Genomic DNA, 26107 nt, shown 5'->3' with positions numbered 1-26107 from the left:
TTTTCACAGGTTGTTTTGTTTTCATGCCTTAACACTAAATGTTGTAAAAATATTGAAATTAAAAAAGAAAAAATTTACAATTTACAAGTGTCCATATAAGTAAATTATTCAAAAATTCAGGATCATCTACAAGGATCTACGAAATAACAATGCTGATAATGACACTGAGCCTGTGGGAAGAACAAGCCACACGCCGTGAGAAACGGATGGTGGGTTTCTTCCAGAACGATGAATCACAAGGTTGGTCTTTTCTTCTAAAAATCTGTTTCTTCAGCTACAGCAGCAGAAGTCTCGAGTCCATGTTCATTACTTACTTCGACCTAAAAAGCAGAATATATGAATTACTTACAAATAGAAACCTATTCTGTTCATCGTCTAATTTGTGAGATGTAAATTCACACCAGCTGACAGGTTAGTAACTAATGAACAAGAGAATAAAACACCTCTGGTCACTAATTTCCTCAGCTGTAAGACCCACATACAAGGTCCAGAATAAATGACTGGATACTAAGCCGTAACTTCTTATCATGCATACCACAAAGGCAAAAAATATTTGGGGAAAAATCCTGCTGGTGGTGAAACATGTCTGAAGCTCACATAATACTAGATCATTTTTCGCATAATATATTTTAACAGTGTAAGATGTATTTTCACCAGGTTATAAAATTCAGACATGACCTGATTACAAACGTGTATTTGGGCTGAACTCACACTATTTATAGTCCTCACCACAGCCACATGCCTGCTGAATCTATATATTCTCACATGACTACCTGTAAACCATACTCACTTGTGTAGTCTTGGAAAATCTATGATGGTCTTTCATAGCAATTTTGTAACGGGTGGAGTCTCAGGAGAAGATGCAAACAGGACATGACCATACAGACGCAACATAAAGCGGTGACCACTCCTCTCTCAGTTACAGTGGCAGAGTTTCTCAGACACTGAATCAGTCCCACTAGCAGAAGCTAGCAATGTCTCCTGAAGTGCTAGGGGCATTCCTTATTGGAATTAGGGATTCAGTGTCTGTCCAGATAGGGTTGCCCAAAACTATACTAACACTGGATCAGACCTACTCCTTCAAACAGGAATAAGGCACATGTAAATTTTAAGTTCTGCAAACCATTAATAACAATAATAATTATAATGATAAAAAACCCCTAATGCAAGCCAAAATGTAACTTTCTTTTTTTTCCCCTTTTAATTGCCATGCTTCTCTCTTTTCTGTGTAGCAGTACATGAAGCAATTCTAATTACTACCAAGTGACCTGGCTGTTGATATTGTGCTTGGAACAGATGAAAACACAACGGTCTTCTTTATAGTCCATGTGATTTAGTCCCAATGAGAACATAATAAATTTTTTTCCACTCCCTTGGTTGTCTCCTGCCTTACGCACATCTTAATTGAAACTGTGGTCAGGGCAAAGATCCTGCTTCTCCTTGTTTGGTAGCCTAATGTAGTTATAGGCAGAATGAAGAGCAAACAGACAAGCTGTGATCGTTCATATTTGCACTAAAAAATGTTCCCTAGGAGAACAAGTTCAAATTCAACCTCTTCTCAGGAGTGAAAAGGAAAACTAATCTTAGACTTGGTAATCATTAACAATTATGGCTGCACTAAGCAGACACTACGCTGAATATGAGTGCTCAACAAAACTAGACTGTCTTGTACATAGTTTCATGAGGCCACAGAACCTTGTATTTTCAACAGGCTATGTTTAGTTAACTTACAAATGAAAAAAGGGAAAGAAAAGGGGTGAGGAAAAGGGAAATAAAGCCAAGCTTTCACCTATAAAACGCATCACGCTAATTTTTCCCATGAGTAAAGCGGTAAGGATCGCAAAGATCTGTAACCTTTATTAAGGCTTTGAATGAATTTAACAAGTGTTATTCAGGTTCAATTCTAATTGAACAGAAATGGAGTTTTTCACAGCCTGGATACCAGAAGTCACATTTCTTAGGGATACTATGCATTTTCAGACTACATATAACTGATAAAGATAGCAATTAACTTATCAAAAGAAGTCAAGAATGTTGATGTACTGCAGACAGAGAAGCATCTCCAAATTTCTGGCACAATCCACTGACTATTCAAATTGTTACCAGTAATTTGGCTTTTAATTCAGACTTTGATCACTGATATTATTTTTCCTCCTTGCTTAGGTAAAGAATTGGCATTTAATGAAATATTACTGAAAATGCAGATTCCAGTGTAGAGGGTGTAGTTAATGCCATGTAAAAGCATTCACTGTTTCATTTCGTTGTCTTAATGTGATATTTCTTCCTGTTCCAACATACACTGTCATGCTGAGATATTTTTTCTCCTTTCAGGCCTTCATAATCCTACAATATTTGCTCACTAAATTTGAGTAAAATTTTGTCTGCATTTCTTTCTACAAACTGAAAGCTGAAGCATGAACAAAATATACTTAAAAAACATGCAAAAGTTAATAACGTCACAAGCAAAGTTCGGCTTTCAAGTGCCGACTCAAAATGTTTGGTTAGCAATGTCCCTTTAAATTAAAACTCCCAGCACAAGCACAGACACATACACCAGGAAAAAATTTCAGCTCCTTTGAATTCTCAGTCAATTGGCTGCACGTGGGTTTCATGTTGTGTTTAAGACGCATGAAAGGCCCGAAAGTAAATTTAAAGACAGAAAGCATAAGGGCAACAACTTACAACCATCTGAGAAGAGTTTTCAAATTAACATCTTCTGTTTTACCAATAATACTTTGAAATATCATCTATTTGAAATTATCTGAACTTCTGCCAAAATATATGTACTAGTAATGTCTCCCCATATCTTAATTTGTTCCAAATAAAATGAATAGATATGCATCCGAAATTATTCATTAGGTAGCAGAGTAGGAAAAGTCTATGAAAACATGTGATTTTCATGGTGGGAGCAAATAAGTGATGATAAAGAGATAACGAACTCCCAGTGAAACTTCACAGCTAGATAGATTTTAAGCTGACTAGCGGTTCTTTGGCAAATATTTTTCTTTCAGTAGCTAGACAAATGTAAAAGCTTCTCCTTTTCCATGAATAGGTTAAGCTCATTAAGGTTTATGCAGCAGCAGCAGCCATAAACCTGCTCTTTTTTTGCTAGAAAGTCGGCAGGGAAGCAATTCCATCCTTCACTACGAGCCTCTCCTCGCGTTAAGCCGAGGCACGACATGTCAGACATGGTGATATCTACTAATCCTTGCTTTAGCGGATATGTCATCAACGACAGAGTCCTTACTTGCATGTTTTATGTGGATTAGTTTTTAATTAACTTCTAATTAAAATATAATTAAATTATTAGTAACCTGATGCCAAAATTATTTCAGGAGAAGGTTAGCTTTCAGTCTGGTTAGAAGGATTAATGTGGTCCGTAGGACCAGAACCTTACCTACAGGCTTTACAGGCTTTAACTCAACATGTTCCTGGGGGGGCTGTCGGTAGGAGTAAGTGTCAAGTCCGCCTATGAAATCAACTGAAAATACAACAGTTCCAGAAATGAACAAATGGAAATGAAAATATGTCAACTGAAAAAGAAATATGGACAAATTCCATTAAAAAAAATAGCAAGTGCATGTACAGATTTGCATACTAGAAATAAACAAGTAGGTAAAAATGCTGTAGAAGCTGCTTGCAGAAGTCTCTGCTCCGTCCTCCTTGGGGTCCATTTAGCCCTGTGCCTGGCAAGGCGGGTTACCCGTTGGCTGACCAGATGTGCGTATTCTTGCCAGTGTGTGTGCAAAAGGGGCTTTCATGGATCTGCAGAGTACGTAAACAGAAACCACTGTGGGGTGATGTAGCTGCTTCTCTTTAGGGCAATCTCAACATATATTTTATAGTTCACTGTCAAGTCCTTTTGAAGTGTTTAGCAGTTTAGGCAGTGGAAACAGTTTAGCTCATGAACCTAATTTCAACTAAACGTTTACAAATCAATGGATTTGCAGGAAAGTAACACAACAATAAGAAGGAAAACCAAAGGTATGTCCACCGACTTGAGAATAAAGAGATGAGAACTGAAGGTGAAAAAGAAGCAGCATCTTCTCCAGATGAATTTGTGAGGACAGGAAACCTTTCCAGAATCCTCCTGCTTTCTCTCAAGATCTCTATGTCAGAAATAATGTGGGGATATCTGCTCTTCAGAAGTTTTTAATTCCTTCTATGGTCGTAATGATTTTCAAATAACATATTTTAGTCTGAGTCTTGTATCTTTTTACTTTTGGTAAGCTTTTAAGCAGCTTCAAGAAGCCACATGTCTGAGCTACTCTAGAAATCTAAAAGCAGGTTCATGGAGAAGGTTATTTTTCTGTTGATTTAGATGGGCTTTTTGCAGACCTGTGCAGAGCTGAGAGACTCACAGTGCATTAAGATTCTTTGGTCACATAGAAAGAAACTGCCTTCATTTGTTTATCTATAGGCATATATGAAAAGTCTTAGAATTCAGATCCTCATTGTATTAGTCACTGTATGAGCACCTAATAAGAAGCAGCCTCATCCCAAGCAATGTATGCACTAGGTAAACAAAGAAAGAAGATTGCTCATCCAGAGTGAGGGGATGGGGAAATGAGGCTTCGAGACTGAAGGACTGATGAAATACCCGCTGAAACCTGTGGAAATGCTCCTGTTGATTTTAGTTGCCTGTCCTCTTGAGTCCAGGAAAGAGGTAGCTTGGCTGAAAACTGAACTTGATGTACTTCAATTACACAGCATCATTTTAGCCTCAAGAGTCTTCTTAAAACTGTCCGAGTAGGACATAATGCTGAAGAGCTAGCCCAGCCTGAGCACCAGCCCTAGCCTATCTGCACCTCCTCTTTATAATGCATATCTTTCATGTTGCAGCTCTCCTTCAGAATGCTAAATGTATGTACTAAATAAAATAACATACATCAAAATTGATTTAAGCACTAACGGAACTGAACGCCTTCAAAGATACATATGCAGATATATTTTTGCAAAAGCTGATTTTTAAAATATCTAGATGTGTAAGGTAAGGCATTACAGTTACTGATTTATTTTTTAGAACAAATCATGTCCATAGTGGTCTAATTTTTCTTTTTTGTGGTTATAGACTTTAGTTTCCCCTGCTCTCTGAAGGTTATTGTTTGTTTTGTGTTTTTTTTTTCTCCAGAGAATATGTGATAAAAGGAGTTAAAAAGTATGTTTTTGAGATAATTCACCACTTCAGGACCACACATCATTCCTCTCAGCAATTACGAACATCATTTGCAACTGTAAATAGGGAGAGAATTTAAAGTATCTAGTCCTTCTACCAACAAATCTTTTGGAGAAGGAAATGAAGTCAATATGCATTAATGATTGACAACATAGACATGTATTTGTCTGGCAAAGAGAAAGTATTTGATAGCACCATCCAACAAGTTTTGAGATGAGCTGCTCAAACCTGTTTAGCTGGAGCATTTGCTTTTGCAATCCAAGATGTGTTACATAACATTGAAGTCGAGGTTTGACTTAAAATTCATGTGAAGTTAATTCTCAAGGCAAGAAGCTGCTCTACCACGCAAGACAACAGAATGTGCCATTTTTCGTTATGCACTCTATTTTACAGCTGATAGCTCTTTAACATGAAGATTCGTCATCAGTTATTTGAATTATTAGTTACTTTTAGTTTAAAAAATTCAATCTGATTTCACTGATATTTTCACCACTTATATCTAGTAGACTTCCAGGACTAAGACCACAAATGGCCATTAAATATAGAGATTTGGATTTTTATTTTCATTCAGTACAAAGACATTAGTGTGTACGTTTCAGTTCAAACAGACATCTTAGACATCCAACATTGATAACACACTTTAAAACTTTACATTGACTGAACTTTTAGGACGCATACATCCCTCTGTTTAATCGGCCAAAAGTAAACAGCAGAAACATTTGTATACGTTTCCCAAGGGGGAAACATTAGTTTAAGGATGATATCAAATAATTGATTTTGTTTATTTCTGGCCTGGTTAATGGACTATGGATAATTTCTGCCATACATTCATAGGACTACAATAATTAGCTTCAGAAAGTTGCATATGCCCGGAAGAAAGTTCATTAAAAAAATATGTTTTCTATACAGTTCTCTAATTTTTTGCATTAAATTAAAAAAGAAAAACAAAACCAAAACATCAACTTGTTAGCAGTAGGGATATTCAGTCACTAAACAAGGAACACCACACAGAGTCCAGTCATTAACTACAGTCATGCAGAGAGAAACTTAAAATCCTAGGGAGAGGATTTTTTAGCACCCCACAGATAATAACAGGTTACAGCAGAAGCCAGTTATTTTATCTGCAGCTGGCTGCAAAATATGATCCATAATCCCAGGGAATTGCTCTCTCCTTGTGTCACCTCAGTTTTGTGGTCATGCTGGATACTTAATGGCCAGTGTGAAATGTTCCTTTAGCGTTCACTACCTGCTGGGCTTGGAAGTGCGAATCTGTGCTGGCTGTCCACCATGGGTAGTCCACTAAAATGACGTTCATTCACTCACGGGCCCTATCAGAGGCACGGTTGCCATAATCAGCCTGAGTGAGAAAAGTGCAATACGCTGCCGGCTGAAGAAAGCGTATCCACTGCCATCAGTAATTTTGAGGGTTTTTCTTTTCTAGACAGATGACATTTAAGTTTGCAGCACTGCTATTAATCCAGTGCATTCACCCATGTGCCAGTTAAAATTTGCTTTCCTTTGAAGTGAGTGCAGAAGAATCAGAACTCTGAAAAAATCCTTTCTCCTTTCCCACTCTCTCATCTGGAATTCAGCTTCTCTGGCAACATCCCACTGACCTGCTGGCAGGCCCTGTGCAAACAGTTGCCAGAGCTTGTCGGCCCATCGGTATATTACTAATTTCCCCTTTCAAAGTTGGCAAATTCTAAGCATGTCTGGAGGTGCAGGTTATGAACAGAGCAGTGATATGCAGATAGTACAATTCTTAGTAAAGTCTGCATTCCCTTGGCCTGGAGTACCTTAGATACTATTGATTCTTGCCTTCCCTTTTCATAAATGAGGGTAAGCACCCAAACTGATGGCTTGAAGGACTGGCACCTCCAGCTGTCCCTCTTCCAAGAGAGGGGCAGGCTAGAAGCTGCTTGAACGTGTGTTTTTATGTACAGAAGATTTTCTTAACCTACGGGGCTCCCAACACTATTTTGCATTGAACTATTTTCCTTGCACTGTGATTTTTTGAATGGCAATATATTAATGCAACTGCGTTCATGAAGAAAAAGTATGTCAATGAGGATGGTTTGACCAGGTCATGTAAGTGACAAGTAGCAAGAAAAAGAGCCAAAGTCAACAAGAAAGAAACAAAAAATGCGAGATTGATGATAAGTCAGTGCGAGGTGTATAGTTAAAACTTTAGCCCTTCCAATGCTTGCACTTGTAGCTTATATAAACTACCCAGATAAGCACTTTTTTTTTTTTTTTTCCCTAGGATCTCTACTTTGGTTGCCTTTCATTCTCAAGAGACACACAGTTCTTACATCCTTCACTGAACCAGCCAGACTGATCTAGCTACCTGTCTGGAGCCAATACTATTCAACTTTTCCCTCAAGCTGTGTAGCCCAAGAATCACACATTCCTTTGCAGGATCCCAGGAATAGCTTCCCATTTATGTAGAGGACTGAAAGAGGGAAAATGTGTGCAAGACAATTAAGAAACAAGAAGAAGATACATCAGTAATCACATGTGGCGCTGTGATTGCTGATCTGTTTCTACAAAGTACTAGCAGATGGTAATCAGGTTGAAACAGGATAAAGTGGTAGAAAATCACTAAAGGATAACCTTTCACATAAACTTTTATTACTGGAAGATAGAAGGGGTTTATTGCAGGGTTTCACAGTAATTATTGAGATTTTGCACCAGATTTTCTTCTTAGTCTTCATCAAGTGAGATAGATGGTAATTTTAAAAACTGCCCTACATTGTAAAACATGAGTACCACACTCCTCTGCAGGACTGCGTGGAAAGAAGCATCCTCTCACAAGTTGCCTTAAAAAGGGCACTGGTACTGAAATTTTAACCAGATCTTTGCTATTGAACTCTCTCCTCATTGTATCAGTGTTGTGATAGCCAAGATTTTAATATTGGATATTTAGGTATTTTTCATTTTCCAAGGATATGACTGCCCAGTAAGATGAAAAAAGTATGAGGAAGATCAAAGTTGTTAGAAAGTGAAAGTGGCTCAAACATTCTCATCCTGGATCCCTGAGTCATTCCGAATATGAAAATACCTTTCCAAAACGTTCTCTGTGCTATGCCTTTGAAAGCTATTTACAGCCATACCACTCCATTACTGAAGTTAAATGACAGGCTGCCTCATGATGAGTTTTTTCTTAAAGTATTTCTCAATCACTTTTGGGTCATTAAGGACTCTTGGCCTCTACATGGTAAAAGTCTCTAGAAAAGTACAGTCATGACACATAAGATCAATAGGAAAAATACTTATCACAGGTTTATCATCACTAATTTAGTATCACAAAAGAATGTACTTTAAGCTGTAAATATGTAGGAATTCTTTCCTTTAGGCTTCTATTTTTTGTGATGTGCTGTCTGCAAACCCATATGCAAAACTTAAATTGATAAGCAATACTTTCCCATTTTGTTTTAAAATGTTATATCTTACTGTCTCTAAATACTTACCAGAGCCTAATCTGTTTGGCAAAGAAAATTAACCTGGGCATCATACATCCCATACATCTCAGCGTAGTTGGATATAACTTATGTTATTCATCAGCAATGCTGTTTGAACAAAGTATTTCTGATGATACATTTTCTTCCTATATAGGTCACTAGTGTTCTGTTCCTCATTTTAATAAGAATACTAACATTTTTTTCTTAATTTTTATCTTGGTGACTAAAACACTTGTCTAATGACTAATAACAAAATGACTTATTTATTTATGGAAAAAAGCATATGGAAGTTGTGTTTAAAACCACTTCAAACAAAGAAAGCTTTTTTTCTGAGGCTTTTATTTAAAGATGTTATTGCTACTTCTAAAATAAGATTTCAAATACAGTGACAAATGATTCGAATTATGACCTCTTCTGTCTTTTTTATACAGTAAGAAAATTAGTAATGTGAAAAATCTTAACTCATTTGCTTTCACTAATTACTGACTTTCCCCTCTCTGCAACCCTTTCTGATCTAATCCCTTTTGGTGCAGAATGATCTGGAATTCCCTCTTTTTCTTATCATTAAAGTCACTATACTGTCTATGTACAAATTAAACTAGCAAAGGAAAAACAATCCATGCATGAAAGATAATAAATGCCCAGAAACTACACCTATCAATTATGTTCACACAGTACCAAAGGAGAAACAATGCCATTGAGCTTTCACAGTAGATACACAGTCAATCCACTAAAATGGCTGCTCAAGTAGTCAAGAGTAAAGACTGTTGTACAGAAGGCTGCTACAACTTGAGTCACACCTCCAAACACATGATCTTCATGATAAATGTGTCCAAGCTGGCTTCAGAAGAGACAGACCTCTGGATCTGCTTTTCGAAGTTACGCTTTGATCTTTTTTGGTGGTCTGATTCAGGGATGTATGTTATGTATTAGTGTGCCTTTATACTTCTGCTGAGTTTGATGCCATAAACTACAGAGTTCTTTTAAATATGTTTAGTGCAGATGCTATGACAGACTGGAATTGATCTGCTCCACTTACAGTTCGTTGCTAAGTTGCAAGTTAGGTGTTTTCTTCCTTCACGTTGCTCTTTTTCCTATCAGTTGAGTCCCACAGGACTCTATTTCTAGCCTGTTGTTCTTTGCATCCATACCAATATCTTTTTGCTTCAGTTTTTTGTCAGTATTAACCCATTAATTATTTTTGAGACAAAATATAAGTATCTGTGTCTACTTGGTTATTATGTATCAAAGACTATCACAACTACTGTTTCTAACCTTAACTACACGTCACAGATGCTTTAGTATGTGAAATTAATATCCCCTTATATAATGCAGACCCTGTTCAACTCTATTGAACAATTAAACATGAACTTCCTAAAGCAAAGTATTTACAAGATCAAATGCATGACATAAAGCCATGCCTTTCAGAACACTTGTGACATTTGGAGGAAAGGATTTCTATGCATAGAAGAAAGTCCACATCATCCATTCACAACAGAATATTAATATTATATTAAAAAAAAGGTTATAGGATGAGAGCGACACTTTTTACCATTGAATGGTTCTGGATTTTTGTTCTCACTTTTCTAGGGATAGAAGACTGTTCCTGAACTTCACTGTTGTCAACCTCCATGACATGATATTGCTTCATGTGTTTGTATCTTGTCTTAAGAAGAGTGAACAGGAGTGAGCCAAGGGTGTTCAGGGGAACACGTGTGTATGGCATAGTAGAGAACACAAGCTGGTGAGGCAAGGAGCTGTCAATTCACTCCTCAAGCCAAGGCTGCGGTGGGGAGCAGCAAACCAGATGAGTCTTAGAGGCTATGGAGAAAAGGCACTGCTGAGGACCAGAGAAACCAAGCGAAGTCCACTGCATTTCAAGAAGCCAGAAACTTGGCTGAAATTCCGATGGGAAGCGTGGTTCTCCAAACACATGGACACAGACAATGAGGGAGGAAACGTTATAAGCCTCTCATTTCTATTCTGTATGACTTCGTAACTGAGTTTTCTATTTAATAAATGTGCTAGTTCATAATCCAATTAATTCTGCCTTTTTCGAGTTTTGTCTTGTGGTTTTCTTTGTGAATTCTCTATGAAGGGCTACATGCACATCTACTTCAAAGCTCTGGCTGACTAAAGCTCTGTCACATTCAGCCCATGTTCCTTGTCTTTATAGCCCTATTTTCAAATCTTTGCTTTAAAATCTACTAAAGATCTCTGCCTGTTAATGTCTTTTGCTCTCAGTCAGGAGAGTCGTCTTCTTCCCTGATCCTTCCTTCCTTTATTAGTAGCTGACTTTGCTGGGTCCAGGTACAGAACTACCATCTTTAACTTGACAGGCTTGACATTTGAACTTCATGTACATGATAAAGTGTGTTCTTCCCGTAGCCGGAGAGGTCAGGTATCAGCTTTTCCAGAAGAATATTGATCTGGTGAAATTTTCCACTTTATGATATCAAGCACATTGACGTTGTGTAACATTGTTTTTCATTTCAGATGAGGCATCCTCCTTCTCATTTATCATCCTGCTTTTGCCCCATGACCATCAGTGACATTCTGTGCAGAAATCTTGCTTCACCACACAACATTTATTTGTAAGTGTAGGGTGTTGTATGCATTCCCTCCTCTGCAACTCCTGCTCACAGCTACACCATGCTTAGCGGAGGCTTGCATCAATCCTTGAGGAGACAGACCACACATTTTCCAGGATTTCAGCCTCTTTAAGCTCCAAACTACATTTTTTCCTCTGCTAAGCAGACAACACTGCCTCCAGCACTGCTGGAACCTTCCTCTCCTCATCCCAGCAGAAAATCCTACATTCTGCCTCTTTGACTAACCAGCAGGTAGGCCTGCGGTCCTACTGTGCCTTTTCTGAATTCACGTCTACAGATCAGAAACAGAAGTGGATAAGCTCCTTCTGTGATCTCCAGATTCTCAATCTTCTCATTTCAATCTTTTATCTCTGTGGATGAGCACAAACCAGCAAGCTCAAATCTTCTATCTGTTATTCCTTATAGTTTTTCAAGATGGGAAAGTCAGTAAAATAACCCCTCTGTTGATCAGTGTCATGCCAGCCTCCTCTAGCCCCGTTAAATGCACTATCAAGTCCTTCTATGGTACTCTCATTCTGCCCCCGAGTACCTGATCATCCACTATTTCAAAGCCATTGTTGATGGATCTGGTAAGCTTACTACTTAATCATTACATTCAAGTACAGCAATGAGTACTCATTTGTCTCTAAGTGCTGCTCTGCAAATGAGGAAACTTATTGCATCTCATACTGTTACTGCTTTTGTCCTGCTCTTATCATCTCTGTCACCAATTCAAGTTAGCTCCTTGAACCCCCAAAACACAATGTGATTACATTCTCAGCTTTGAAAACAGAGCTAAGAACATACAGCATTACAAAATTGGAGCTTACAACAGCCAATGGTCTTCTCATAAATGATGGAGTGAAAAAAGAAATATCACTCGTCAGCAAACATGATGGTTAGGAAAATGGTTTTCTCATTGTTAGAAAGCTGGTATCATTTCATATTAGGAGAAAGATGAATGTGCAAAAGGGAAATAGAGTCTGTAACAGGATTAATATTAATTTTGAAGCCACTAGTGAATCAATTTGCTAATGATAAAGATAATGCAATACTGACCTCATCAATAAAAAATCCCAACTCTGAAGAAACTTGAAGTAAAAAATATGCTTTTATTAAAACCTTATAACTCTCAAATTTCAGTCCTCCAAAATAACACATTGTCATGATTAAGGAGGAAAGAAAACGAGTAGAAATCAATGCCAAGGAATAAGAGTCATCATACAAATGGTGAGAGTCACATAGCATTACTTGGTTTTGCTGCACCTAACCTGTAATATTAAGAAAAACACAGAAGTACCAAGGTTAAATTTCTGCTAAAAAAAACGACTGTATATTTACTGATTCAAGGCAAAAGAACATCAAATGAAGTTCAAAGTGAGTTCAGCTATGACCTAGATCACGAGCACTGGCAAGGGAAAGACTTGTTGTGATATAGAGCTAATAATTCACATCAGCAACACAGACTAAATACAATAAATATAATGTAGTCTTTTTGAAAAATAAGTTTTTTAGGAAGAGGTAGTATATTTTATTTGACCAACTGGACCAACTGAAAAACTGTATCACCCGACTTAGTAAGATAACAGCTCTTGCTATAAATCTTACTTCTCTTATATCATGAAATCGTTAGGGCTATTGAAATAGTACAACTAGAAAACCTGAAAAGTACAACATACAGACAAAAAGTCCAAGTTTACAAATAGTAGGAATTTAGAAAGGTTATTTTATGAAGGATTGAAGGTGCGATGACATTAGAGACACAGTAAAGAGAACATAATCATAGGTTAGAGTAAAAATTCAACAGGAAAAAGAAAAGGGTTTAGCAAAAAACCCTGAAATTAGTTTCAGTATGTAAATATCTCCCCCCTTCTCTTGTTCTTTGTGGTTCTCCTAAGAAGTCCTTGTGATACTTTATTGGCATGGGTCTTTCACTTGCTTTCATTTTATCAATAATCAACATTGTTATCACTTCCTTTTCCAAACAAAATTGACAACTTTTCTTGGTGGAACATGCTGGTCACTTTTAGATTTATGAGATTTAGAGCTGAGGTTTTCAGAGATGGGTAAAGCTATAGATAGCTTATTCTTATTTGAGTTGTTTGATTTTGCCACATTTTGAGAAAGTATATATTAACAAATATAATGATCTTCCAAAATTACCTGTGACCTGAAATTTATGGCTTGACTCAATGTACTTCACTGGCTTGTGCTGGTTAGACATCTCTTTTTGAATCAATACAGAGCTGCTTTGCAAAGTAGTTGTCTGAGTAGCCTCTAAGGCTATAATGTATGATTACATAGGCAGATTCATTACATACACTGGGATCCATATTGCATGATTTTTATCATGGGTACTCCCTTAGAACAAAAAAAAAAGAGCAGCTTTGGCTTTTTCAGTGCTATGATTCAAAGCTTAGTATTAGAAAGGAATTGTGAATAAACCTCAGCTTCAGGAAAATTCAGTAGCAGTTTCTCAACTCAGCTGTTCTGTATGGATTGTTTTCATTTTTGAGGTTATTGTCTATAAGGAAACAGGGAGGACATTTCTTTCTTCTCAAATGAAACCTCACCGTCAGTCTCTCGAAACAGAGACAGGCATAAAGGAAAGGGCACTGAGAACTCTGGCCACCTAACTCATCCCCAAGTCTGTTGAGCGTATCAAACATGTTGAGATATGTATGATGGGAAGCTATGGGAATGTTTATCTGAGTTTTACCTGTTCAGCTCACTAAATCCCCTGATTCCTTATCGGCATACAACCAAGATAATTTATGGCCCGGCGCAGAGCCTCAATAATCTGGTACCCTCCTTGGCTCAGTACATTGCCTCATCTCATGGATGCACCGTTCACTCCAGGCTTATGCTCCCAACACCAAAGGCAGCAGTTATTGTAAGACAGAGCTCTTAGGCATGATGTGCTAACTGGGAAATTATTGCTTAAGCAACAGTAACAATGAAATGATATTGCTTCAGCTGAGACTTAGAAATTAGGATAACCCATCTGCATGAAAGATAAGACTTGAGGGCAACGACATTTACTCAGAAGAGTGGAAGTCTGAAAAGTTTCTTTTCAAGCTCCACAAATTAAAACAGACCCAAAACTGTTGCCATTTAGAAATGAAGAAGTAAGAAGACTGGTACTGGAGGTGGAAAATGGATTTGTAAAGAGGTTTCATGTTAATGGAGAAGCTGGGTGAAAGGCAGGGACAGGAATGGGCACCACTTAGGCCTGTGTGTGATGTCGAGTGGAAAGCTCAGGAGAGGGATGTTGGATGCAGGAGTAAGATTGATTTAACAATAGATGCAATTTAAGTGAAAAGGCTAAGGTGCTGGCAACTGGGGGTTGGGATAGAATCCATTTAAAAGTAGATTTAATTTAAACAGAAAGGCCAAGGAGGTGGAAGGTGGAGACTAAAACAAAATCAATATTAAATTAGCTAAGTAGAAGCTTGAATCAAGTCAGCTAGTTTAAAAAAGGGCATACTGTGTATTTGGGAGTGGGGCAGCAATGCACGGACCTAAGAAATGTCAAGGAACTCTCCATAAACAATGTATCCCCTCTAATCAGAATGTTTCCATTTGAATAAGAATATTATTTATTACCATAGTAAACCTAAAAATCTTAAAGGAAGGTACGATCCCCACTTTAAGAAAAATTATATGAATGTAATTATATGCCTATTTAAAGTTAATTGTCTTTTATATATATATGTCTGTGTATATATATACGGGATGTGGCATATAACATTCAGAGTAAATGGCAGAAATCTTTAATGTGAATTGTATTTGCAAACCAGAAATTTGTGATGTAGTAGTGAATTAGCCTTTAAAAACTCTCCTTTCTAGTTATCAGTCTGGAAATCGATTCAAAGCTATGTTTGTATATACCTACACTTCAAACACAATATGCATACAGGCAAATACGTATCCATGCACACGCATATACATATGCATCTACACACATATATATGTACGTATTTACCCAAATAGATGAAAATTGGCAGATATATGACGTAACACTGTTCTGAGACATGTCTCTGTTCAGAGAAATGTATCAGTAATTTCTGCAAATAATACATCAAAAATATTTTGCTTTCCATTCAGATATTTCTAAATGCTTCACCCATACTCCTGAAGACCCTTTTAAACCCATTATATACACGTGCATATTTCTGCACTCAGAATCCAAAATTGTGGATGGCAGCTACTGATTGTAGCTCTGTACCTTTCGGTATCTGAAAGCTCACACAATTTGTTGCTATAAAAGAGATCTTAAAAAATACTACATTTTACACTCCTAAACTCTTCCTCAACTTTGTACAAAAAAGAATGAGTGGGTAACTCCAAAAATGATCAAGTTATCACTTTGATGTATGAAATAGAGGAGAGTATGTATCATCTGTTGAGCTATCTGTAATGTCAGAGAGTTGGCTCTGTGTACTCGGATTTTTCTTACCCACACAGGAACATTTCAAAGCTGTACCATGTGTTCACCACTATTGCTCTTGTCTACTAATATTCATAGAATCATAGAATGGTTTGGGTTGAAGGGACCTCAAAGATCATCTAGTTCCAACCCCCCTGCCATGGGCAGGGAAACCCCCCACTACACCAGATTGCCCAAAGCCTCATCCAACTTGGCCTTGAACACTTCCAGGGATGAGGTATCTACAACTTCTCTGGGCAAGCTGTTCCACTGCCTCACCACCCTCAGAGTGAAAAATTTCTTCCTTATATCTAATCGAAATCTCCCCTCTTTCAGTTTAAATCCATTGGCCCTTGTCCTATCACTACACGCCCTTGTAAAAAGTCCCTCTCCAGCTTTCTTGTAGGCCCCCTTTAGGTATTGGAAGACTGTTATAAGATCACCCTGGAGCCTTCTCTTCTACAGGCTGAACAGCCCCAACTCTCTCAACCTGTCTTCATAGCAGAGGTGCTCCAGCCCTCGGATCGTCTTTGTGGCCTTCCTCTGGACTCGCTCCAGCAGCTCCATGTCCTTCTTGAGTTGGGGACTCCAGAGCTGAACACAGGATTCCAGGTAGGGTCTCACAAGAGCAGAATAGAGGGGCAGAATCACCTCCGTCAACTTGCTGGCCATGCTTCTTTGGATGCAGCCCAGGATATGGTTGGCTTTCTGGGCTGCCAGTGCACATTGCCGGTTCATGTTGAGCTTCTCATCAACCAACACTCCCAAGTCCTTCTGCTCAGGGCCGCTCTCAATCCATTCTCCACCCAGCCTGTGTTTGTGCTTGGGATCGCCCCGACCCATATGCAGGATTTTGCACTTGGCCTTGTTGAACTTCATGAGGTTCGCATAGGAACACTCCTTAAGCCTGTCAAGGTTCCTCTGGATGTCATTCCTTCCCTCCAGCATGTCGACCACACCACACAGCTTGGTGTCGTCAGCAAATTTGCTGAGGGTGCACTCGATCCCACTCTCCATGTCGCCAACAAAGATGTTAAATAGCACTGGTCCCAGTACTGACCTCTGAGGAACGCCACTCGTCACTGGTCTCCACTTGAACGTCAAGCCGTTGATCACAACTCTTTTGAGTGTGGCTATCCAGCCAATTCCTTATCCACCGAGTGGTGCATCTGTCAAATCCATGTCTCTCCAATTTATAGACAAGGATGTCGTGTGGGACAGTATCAAATGCTTTGGACAAGTTCAGGTAGATGATGTCAGTTGCTCTTCCCTTATCCACCAATGATGTAACCCCATCAGAGAAGGTCACCAAATTGGTCAGGCATGATTTGCCCTTAGTGAAGCCATGTTGGCTGTCACCAATCACTTCCTTATTTTCAATGTGCCTTAGCATAGTTGCCAGAATCTTGTTCCATGATCTTGCCAGGCACAGAGGTGAGACTGACTGGCCTGTAGTTCTCTGGGTCTTTCTTTTTCCCTTTTTAAAAATGGGGGCTATGTTTCTCCTTTTCCAGTTGATGGTAACTTCACTGGTCTGTCATGACTTCTCAAATATGATGGATAATTGTTTAGCAACTTCATCCACCACTTCCCTCAGGACTCATGGATGCATCTCATCAGGCCCCATGGACTTGTGCATCTTCAGGTTCCTTAGATGGTCTCATATCTGATTTTCTCCTGCAGTGGGTAGTTCTTCACTATTCCAGTCTCTGCCTTTGCCTTCTGTGACTTGGGCAGTGCAGCTAGAGCAAAGAAGTCATTGAGCACTTCAACCTTCTCCATATCCTTGATAACCAGGTCTCCCATTTCCTTCCACAGAGGTCTCATGTTTTCCCTAGTCTTCCTTTCATCACTGATGTATCTATGGAAGTTTTTCTTGTTGCCCTTGATGTCCCTGGCCAGATTTAATTCCATTGGGGCTTTAGCTTTCCTAACCTGATCTCTAGTTGCTCGGACAATTTCTCTGTGTTTGTCCCAGGACGCTTGTCCTTGCTTCTACCCTTTGTAGGTTTCCTTTTTGTGTTTGAGTTTGTACAGGAGCTTCTTGTTCATCCATGCAGGCCTCCTGGTGTTTTTGCCTGACTTCCTTTTTGTTGGGATGCACTGCTCCTGAGCTTGGAGGAGGTGATCCTTAAATGTTACCAGGTTTCTTGGGCTCCTCTTCGCTCCAGGGCTTCATCCCATGATACTCTATCAAACAGATCCCTGAAGAGGCCAAAGTCTGCTCTCCTGAAATCCAGGGTAGTGAGCTTGCTGAGCACCCTCCTTGCTTCCCTAAGAATCTTGAACTCTACCATTTCTTGGTCACTGCAGCCAAGGCTACCCTTGAGCTTCGTGTTCCCCACCAGCCCCTCCTTGTCGGTGAGAACAAGGTCCAGCATAGCACCTCTCCTTGTTGGTTGCTTTATCACTTGGAGAAGGAAGTTATTATCAACGCATTCCAGGAACCTCCTGGATTGCTACTGCCCTGCTGTATTGTCCCTCCAACAAATATCGAGGTGGTTGAAGTCCCCCATGAGGACCAGGACTTGTGAACGTGAGGCTGCTCCTATCTGTCTATAGAGGGCCTCATCCACTCAGTCTTCCTGGTCAGGTGGCCTGCAGCAGATCCCTACTATTGGATATTCTGGGGAATATTCAATAATAGTTCTTTGTGCTAAAGTGATTGAGGTGGTTCTTTCCTACTGAATTTCATGAAAAAATTTGTCTTGTGCTTATGGGACAAACTATGGGAAGGCAATGGAGGACTCTTGTAATTTGAGTGATTTACCCTTTTCCTTAAGGAAAAAGAAATGAGGTTCTGACTTGCATGGAAGTGGCATCTTGACTATTATATCTATTGCCAGGCAAGTTAGTCCGAGTTTAAAGTCATAATTAAAGTCGGTGCAGGAAGAGCAAATTCAAGGCAACCCGACAGTAAGAAATTACTTCTTTACTGAAGATAAACTAAAATATTTTACTAAAGTGGTATAGAAACTCAACAGGAATTTCTTCAAGTTGTTTGATTCACACCTTAGAGTAAGCTATGCTGTATCAGTGAAAAACAGGAATTAGTTTACACGTGTTATTTAGATGGTGCCATTTTCTCATGCTTTGTCTGCACCTATCTGGACAAACCTTTTATTAAATGTATGGTACTTTCAGGCCGATAACTTCTGCTGCTGCTAGAAATATTCCACAGCCAAGACTTCCCTTTTCGTATGCGGTGCACTATCTATTATTTAAAGACAATCTCCCAGCTAGAGCGAGGTGTTCTGGAACAGTCCATGGAGATTACAACTGGAAATGAAGACTATTTTGAACGTTTTGCTAAGGAACCGTAAAAGCACATGGTGACATGGGTGTATTTCTTTTTTTGAGTTATTTTCCTGTGATGGATTATTCATATATAGTTTTTAAGCAGAAGAAAACAAAGAGAAATAATGCCTCTGCTGTAATGTTTTTGCCAATGACTGAACTAGGATCAAGGTTTCCTCTAGTATTTAGTATTTAGATTATTTAACTGCTTTTATTTTACACCACCTCAGAGGTTTTACCCTTGGTTTTGTGCGTTATATCTATGCATACTTTTCCACAGGAATGAGAACAAAAGCTTGTTCAGGCAATGTATGGTAACTTCATACAAAAAAAACCCAACTGAAATACTATGTAGTGGTAATTCTAATCACGTACCATCCCTGCTGTATTTCTTCCTTCATTAAATTGTTCAGAATTCATTGTGTTAGTTTAGTGTAGGAGTGAGCATGCGTTTTCAGTCAATTCACACATTAAGGCTAATGATAAATAGGAGGACATCAATGAGACTGTAAAAGACCATACAATGTTGTTTGAATGACAGGTATATCCTTTGTATTTCCAATACAGAAGAAAGTGAAGTCAGGTATAAGTAGGATAGTAAATAGGTGAGTCTGCATCTAATCAACAAGCTCCAGCTGGATAGACCTCTAAAGTTTACAGAAGCTGGATCTTGACCTTTAACTCCATTAAATGTTTGATGAGATTGGCCTGGGTCCCAGCTAAACTGAGGGAGCCTGCTGGATAGTCATGGTGCTATTTCTGGTCAAACTTCAACCTCTCCTTTGGTTCATGGTGGGCATCTGCAAGGTGATGAGTGCAGCTACAAGCAGGGAAGGAGTCATTCCCTGGCACCAGCCATCCTGAAATGTGGGCAGCACCTCAGTGCAAGAAGCAGCAGGGACATCAGCCAGATGTTTTACAATGTTAGCTGGGCTCCTTGGATTTCCCAATGTCACAGACCATGTTTGAGGACAGCTATGTTACACTCTTCACCTCTGCAGCAGTCCAAAATTGTTCAGTTTTGGAAAACTCTTCACAGAATACATTTTGGTTATAGATCCATTACAATTCTGTACCTAGTGGTACGTATAGTCTATGCGTGCGAAAATAACAGATTCTGTTGTTTTACTAAAACTGGTATATCAAAATTCTGGGGTTTTGGGTTGCTTGTCTGGATGAACAGAAAGATGCAAATTGCTTTTCAAGCCTTCCAAAAATACTGATAGTTACTGCCATTTTACAGCAATGCCCAGCCAGGAGAATGCTGTCAGCCTGGCAGCTACAGTGCTGTTTCAGTGCCAGGCAGCAAAACTTATTATCATTTTAAAAGTCTGTGTCAGCAAATTCATCCATTGGTTGGTAACAACATGTTTTGTTTCAATATCTCAAGCATGATGGCCTAAAGGTAAGAGCAGGGAGTGCTAAAGCCGTGTGAGGATCTGTGTTGCTGGCTACTGTTTGGAAAGTTTCATAAGTCCTCATTTGCAGTAAGGTAATTTAGGATAGTCATTGTCTGGGAAGTTTGATTCTTGTAATGCCCAACAGCAGTGTAGTGCACGATCTTTCTTCTCGGTCATCTTATATATTAACACTTTTATGATAAAAGTTATCTTTTTTACACAGTAAATGGACTCTGCCACATGGGAAATTGCAATTGATGTAAAGATATCAATAGTGGCTTCCCCAAAATTGCTTAGTTAAAGAAACTTGTATATCTATATATAAAGGTAATCCCACATACAAACATACATGAGTCTGTTGCTAATATTAGCTATTGCTAGTTCTTTATTACTTTTGCAAAAAATAGCATATCTATAAGAAATTTATCCTGTTGGACCTACTGTGTAACTAAAAATATTAAATTAAATGTGAAGAAAGAGTTCTTTCTCTCTCGTTTAACTGCTGCCCACAGATGCTCAATGGTGTGTATAAATGCAATGCCATATGTTAGATAAGGCAACGCAGTAGTGTTTCAACGGTGGTAATAATGTACTTTGCTTTACATAATATTTGTCTAATGATGACATACGGATGTTCCTATTGATACAACGTTATGGGGAAACTCTTCATTTTATAAAATAGATTCATCTTCCTCTCTGTTCTGAAAGTACAGTTGAGCTCTGTATGTAACAGGCGTAAGGGAGATAAAAAAATTAATTTTTTGTTTATCAATATTCTTGTGATTGCATTTAAGGGATAAATCTTTCCTTCATGATGAATGGAAGCCCTTTCCTTTATTTTTGCTCACGCACTAAAGAGGCTTGAACTTCCTTGGATTGACCTTTTGATGTTTCAGGCTTGTTTTTATAATAAATGTTGAAATCACCATTGTAGGTTTGTGGCAAATCTTCCCCTTTGATTTCACTTATTTTGCCTTATGCAATTTGTATGCAACTCAAATTCCACTCCACAATTTCACATACAGTGCAGCACTGTCACTTCTGACATGTGTCAATGTCATATTTATGAACTAGTATTTAGCAGCAATACTGTTATCAACTGTTTCTCAATGAAAGTCCAGAAACCATTTAGAAATTTAATAATGATTTTTTAACAACATATTTTGCCTAGTATCCAGACTCCACTTTATTAAAACCATTCACTACCACTGCCACAGTAGCAGCAAGCTTCTGAGTTCATTTTTAGGAGAAAATGATTCACAAACAGGATAGTGACAGGCTTTTATGGTTACAGATTTCACATATTCTGTTCCTTCAAAAGGGCTTATATAGATTGATAGATCTACAAAGAAAGAAATGAAAAAATGAAGGAAAGAGATATAAATAGACTTTTTCATTAGGATGAATGATGGAAGGTATTAACCCCACTACAGCAGTGTGCCTTTTACATGTCTTCTTTTTCATTTCTTTTGACCTGCTATCATCTTCCTTCTAAGTAAAAGTTAACTACAGTCTGAAACGTAGGTAAGGGGAGCAATAGCTGGAAATAAATGTTTCCTCAAGCATTATTACTGTTCAGAAAAGTGTCCATCAGCCAAAATGTCAGGCTCAAAATCCATTTAAGCACTGCACAGAGGCTAAACAGGCAGCTATTATTAATTTTTAAGTCTGCCTGATGGGTTTCAGACCAAGAACTGGGGTTAACTTGATGCACTGAATATTGCAGAGTATATTTAATTAGGGAGGCTTTGACTCTCAGATGGCTGAGGATTTGTTCTGTGCAAACTTCTGCAAAAAATATGGTAGAATAGCTGCATCTACCTAAGAAAAGAATCTGCTGCATCATATTAAAATGCATAAAATTACTCTTTCATTGCAGTTTCTTGGACATTTATCCTAGAGTAATCAGTCTACTTTTTAACCTAACTGTTTTGAAGCACCACTGTACTTAAATAAATTTTTGTTCATTATGCTGCAATCTAACAATGTGAATTTTTACAGAATAAGTCCCGTTCTTCTCAGTTAATTACCTAACCATACCATTTTCCCACTGTGCCTTACACAGACATTGCTTCCTCTAAAACATATCTATGGGATTGCTATAAATGAGTTAACGTTTGTCTTCAATGTATTTATCTATAAGGACAGAGGTCTCTCAAACAGAAATTAAGACAGAAATTAGCGCAAAGTGAGATACTAAAGCGCTATTTAGTTGCTTTTGAGCGCATTCAGCATCTTAAAAAGAAAAAAAAGGAAGCAGCAAACCAGAAATTATTTCCCTCCCCTGGTTGTAAAATCTCCTAGCTGTAACTATCCTGTTTCTTTGCTCCACTTCCAGCACAACTCTCTTACTCTCTGCCCGAGGTCATCCTCTACTAGCTAAAAAAATCTAGTCACACAAGCATCTAGATTATATGTAAAAGTGCAAGTAAGGATGGGAAACTTGCCCATTCCTAACAAACAACATAGAGCTAAATTACATGGTGCTTTCCAAGATGAGTAAGATGATTTTCACTTGCATGTAACAAACCACCAAGTTGCCATCAGTAGTTCTGGAAGACAAGCAGAAATTAAATGCAGATCTCCTATTCCTTTGTGGAGAATGGGCACTGGTTGTTTTTACATGCTGGATCGCTTTAGCAATATATATTTTACTGGTTAATATAGATGTCAGCTGTTCTCCATTCTTGGTGGTCTAAATTTCTCATTGGTATCATAAAACTCTCAAAAGACAGTATGATAGGCTTGCAGTCAGAGGGGAACAGATTGGGTCCTGGATGTCAAAGACCTGGCTCTTCCGCAGTAGGCACATTTTCCAACTGAACAAGACCATTAACTTGACAATAACCCTATTGTGAGGTGCTGAATATAAACTGCATACACTCTTTAGCAGGTAACTGGATTTTCCAAGAACACATTGCATTTTTTGGTGGAAGTTTTGTCCTTCACACATGCATAAAACGTGGATGTGTGAAACACACTATGAAGATCTAAACAAAACCAACAATCATATAGCATACTTATGTAAAAAGTGAAGTCTGTCTTCCCAGGTACAGATATATTCGTGTTTGCATGTGGGTGTGCATCTACACACACTATTACTCTTTTAAAGGCACTGTAGTTTGTGTCTTCCTTATCAGTTTGCCATCCTTTCCAATCATTTAATGAAGCCTCCCTGTTCCAGGACTTTTGTCAGTAATTGTCTCAAATGAAGTTTCCAGATATCCATCTACATAGCCCTAGCTATAGTCATGACTCACATAGACATACAGAAAGGATTTCACTGACCAAAAACTGGTTATACATCCCAAATTGTATGCTCATCTTGCTGCCGCACTATCCTCTGCTGTTACCCTGTGTTACCGGTTCCTAACTAACTCGTAATTCCCATTTTTCCGAAGGAGTGGTGTCTGGTCTTTCCTTCCTCCTCAAGACCTACATTTTGAGTTGCTTCTCCAAGTGTTCATATATCTCCTTTACAGCACCAGTCTTTGTCCAGGCTCCTTGTGCCTTTTCACAGTACGCTATGGGCACAACATGCTTGTGACTCCTTCCCACTCAGTTTTATCTGAGATTCTCTTTGATATGTTTTCTTCCTATTTAGAAAGAAACCTAAATGACAGTGTTAAACCAGATTTGATATTAATGTCTGTTGCATTATGATGGAGAAACGAACATTGTACAGTTTGTAGCCACAGAAAAGTATTTTGTTTATGGTCCTTCACACTGTTTTCAATCAAAAAGTTTGTTTTTCCATCACAGCTATGAATTACTTGAATTACGTTTTCAATAAGATTTTCCAGATATTATAAAATGCTTTCTTACAAACTGAATTATTTTTTTCTACTATATTCATTTCACTCACTAGTGCTATTCTGTGAAGAAACAAAACAAAGATGTTAAGATTTATGAATAAAAGTTTATGAACAAATATTTGGTTGTCTATTATTTATTCTATAGCAATAAAATGGTATTGGCATTTGTTCCTTCTTTTTTCCCTAGAGGCACATACTTTACTGCCTAACTCCTCACCTATGAGAGTAAGTAACTGACATGATCACACAATGTCCTTTTTTTAAATAGACTTGTTTGTGTATTTGCTCCTCTCTGCTCATCCAATATTATTCCATTTTCACTACTGTTTTTACCAATCGCTATGCTAGTCATGTGGGTATGGTGACCTTGTTAGACAGGTCTCACAATCTCTTTTCACACAGTATCCTACCAAAATGTTCAGCATATTCAGATTTTTCCAATGTCCATTTAACGACTTTTCATCAGTTCTTTTTTTAAGATTTGCACATTTTCAAACTTTTTGAAAAATACAGGTATGTATATAAGGGTTCTATTGATAAAAGCAGGCTGAGAACATGAGGTCAGCATTTTAGATGCATGGTCTATTTACTTGTAAGTGTTGAACAGGTCTATCTAATTATTACTCAGAGTGATACTGCACACTGTAAATGGCTTGATCTGTCGTCTCCATTAACTTTACTGCTGATAAAGCTATCATATGGAAAAACAGACTAAATGGCTTCAGGAGCTTTGATTCAAATTTAAATGTATATACATTTACACTTACATAAATATATATATGCAATGTGGATTACATGATTTTCAGCAGTGTGACTGGCTCGTGCAAGCGGTTCACAGATCTCTATGAAGAAGTTCGTTTAGCAAGTACAATCCTGACACCTAGACACCTAGAATGTCTTTGAGCATAACTGGTTGTGTACATGAATGCCAGGTTCTGTCATTTTTCAAACTTTGTTCTTCGCCTTGGTAGTTAATGCAAGACTAAGTCTCACCCCAGATACTGTGGCTCCAGAGATGGAGAGGTGTGTATCAGTACTTACAGCTGTCCTCCTCCTCCATGAAAATACTGATCACATAACAGGCATACACAAATCCGATCAGCTGTATGAAAGAAGAAGAAAAGCAATCATTAGAACGTGTTGAACACTTTTTAAGCTTGTAGTACAATGATACATAAATACAGGTATCACAGCTAAATGTAAAAATTATTTGCTTCCATTTCCTGTATTTATATGTAAATTTAAGGGCAAATGGTCAAAACCAGTTAAATTAAAGAGACTTTCTCTTTTTTGCTTGTGTTGCATTATATTTTAAAATATTTTCCTAGTCCCACTGAAATAAATATTTATGAATACTACAATTAAGTAATGCTGGTGGAAAAGACTTGGACCTTGATGTTCAGCTATTCCTTTGTTTGTTCAGCACCTCTGTCCTCACATGACTTTGTTAACATGAACGTGGGCCCCCTAAGCACCTAATTTACGTATTAAAAACATAAAATATTTATTGACTGCTACAGAATAAAATCACAGTAAAGCTTGTATGCAATCCACAAGAGATGCCTTTTTGTGTCGCATAAAGTGTCCCAGTGAAGAACAGTTCGGCAAAAGTTTAATTTGATACGTGAAGTTTCATGATGCAGCCAAACAGTAAAGCTGGGTTATGATTCATCAGTGTCAGGAAACACCTTATCAGAAAGGCCTATCAGTAAATGACATTAACTATGTGAGAAATGAGCAGACTCATTTCCCCAAAGGACAACACCAGCAAAACCATGCAATTATTTTAACAGCAGGTCCCATAAAAACATCCTCCTCAACCCAGATCTGTGTCACTTGTGCCACCGAGAGGAAAGGATTAAGATCTTTAGGATCAGGGAATAGAAATTCCACACATTTGCTTTCTATATAGACAAAATGTTTTCCTACGACCACCAC

The 26107-nt window shown here is 38.2% G+C and overlaps 1 protein-coding gene across 1 annotated transcript in view; it reads right to left on the bottom strand.

Annotated features, from left to right (window-relative positions):
- Nucleotides 1–254: 254 nt before the first annotated feature.
- The window catches only part of NKAIN3 (sodium/potassium transporting ATPase interacting 3), a 398603-nt gene continuing 372750 nt past the window's right edge, over nt 255–26107 (bottom strand). Inside the window, exons 5-7 of the mRNA XM_086609314.1 lie at nt 25211–25271; nt 3402–3481; nt 255–320 (exon numbers count right to left, since the gene is read on the bottom strand). Coding sequence (XP_086465440.1) covers nt 255–320; nt 3402–3481; nt 25211–25271 — 207 coding nt within the window. The remainder of the gene's footprint in view (nt 321–3401; nt 3482–25210; nt 25272–26107) is intronic.

This window comes from Tauraco erythrolophus, chromosome 3 (assembly GCF_009769465.1).
Source record: "Tauraco erythrolophus isolate bTauEry1 chromosome 3, bTauEry1.pri, whole genome shotgun sequence".
Taxonomy (NCBI): Eukaryota; Metazoa; Chordata; class Aves; order Musophagiformes; family Musophagidae; genus Tauraco; species Tauraco erythrolophus.
This window is presented reverse-complemented; position numbering and strand designations above follow the sequence as displayed.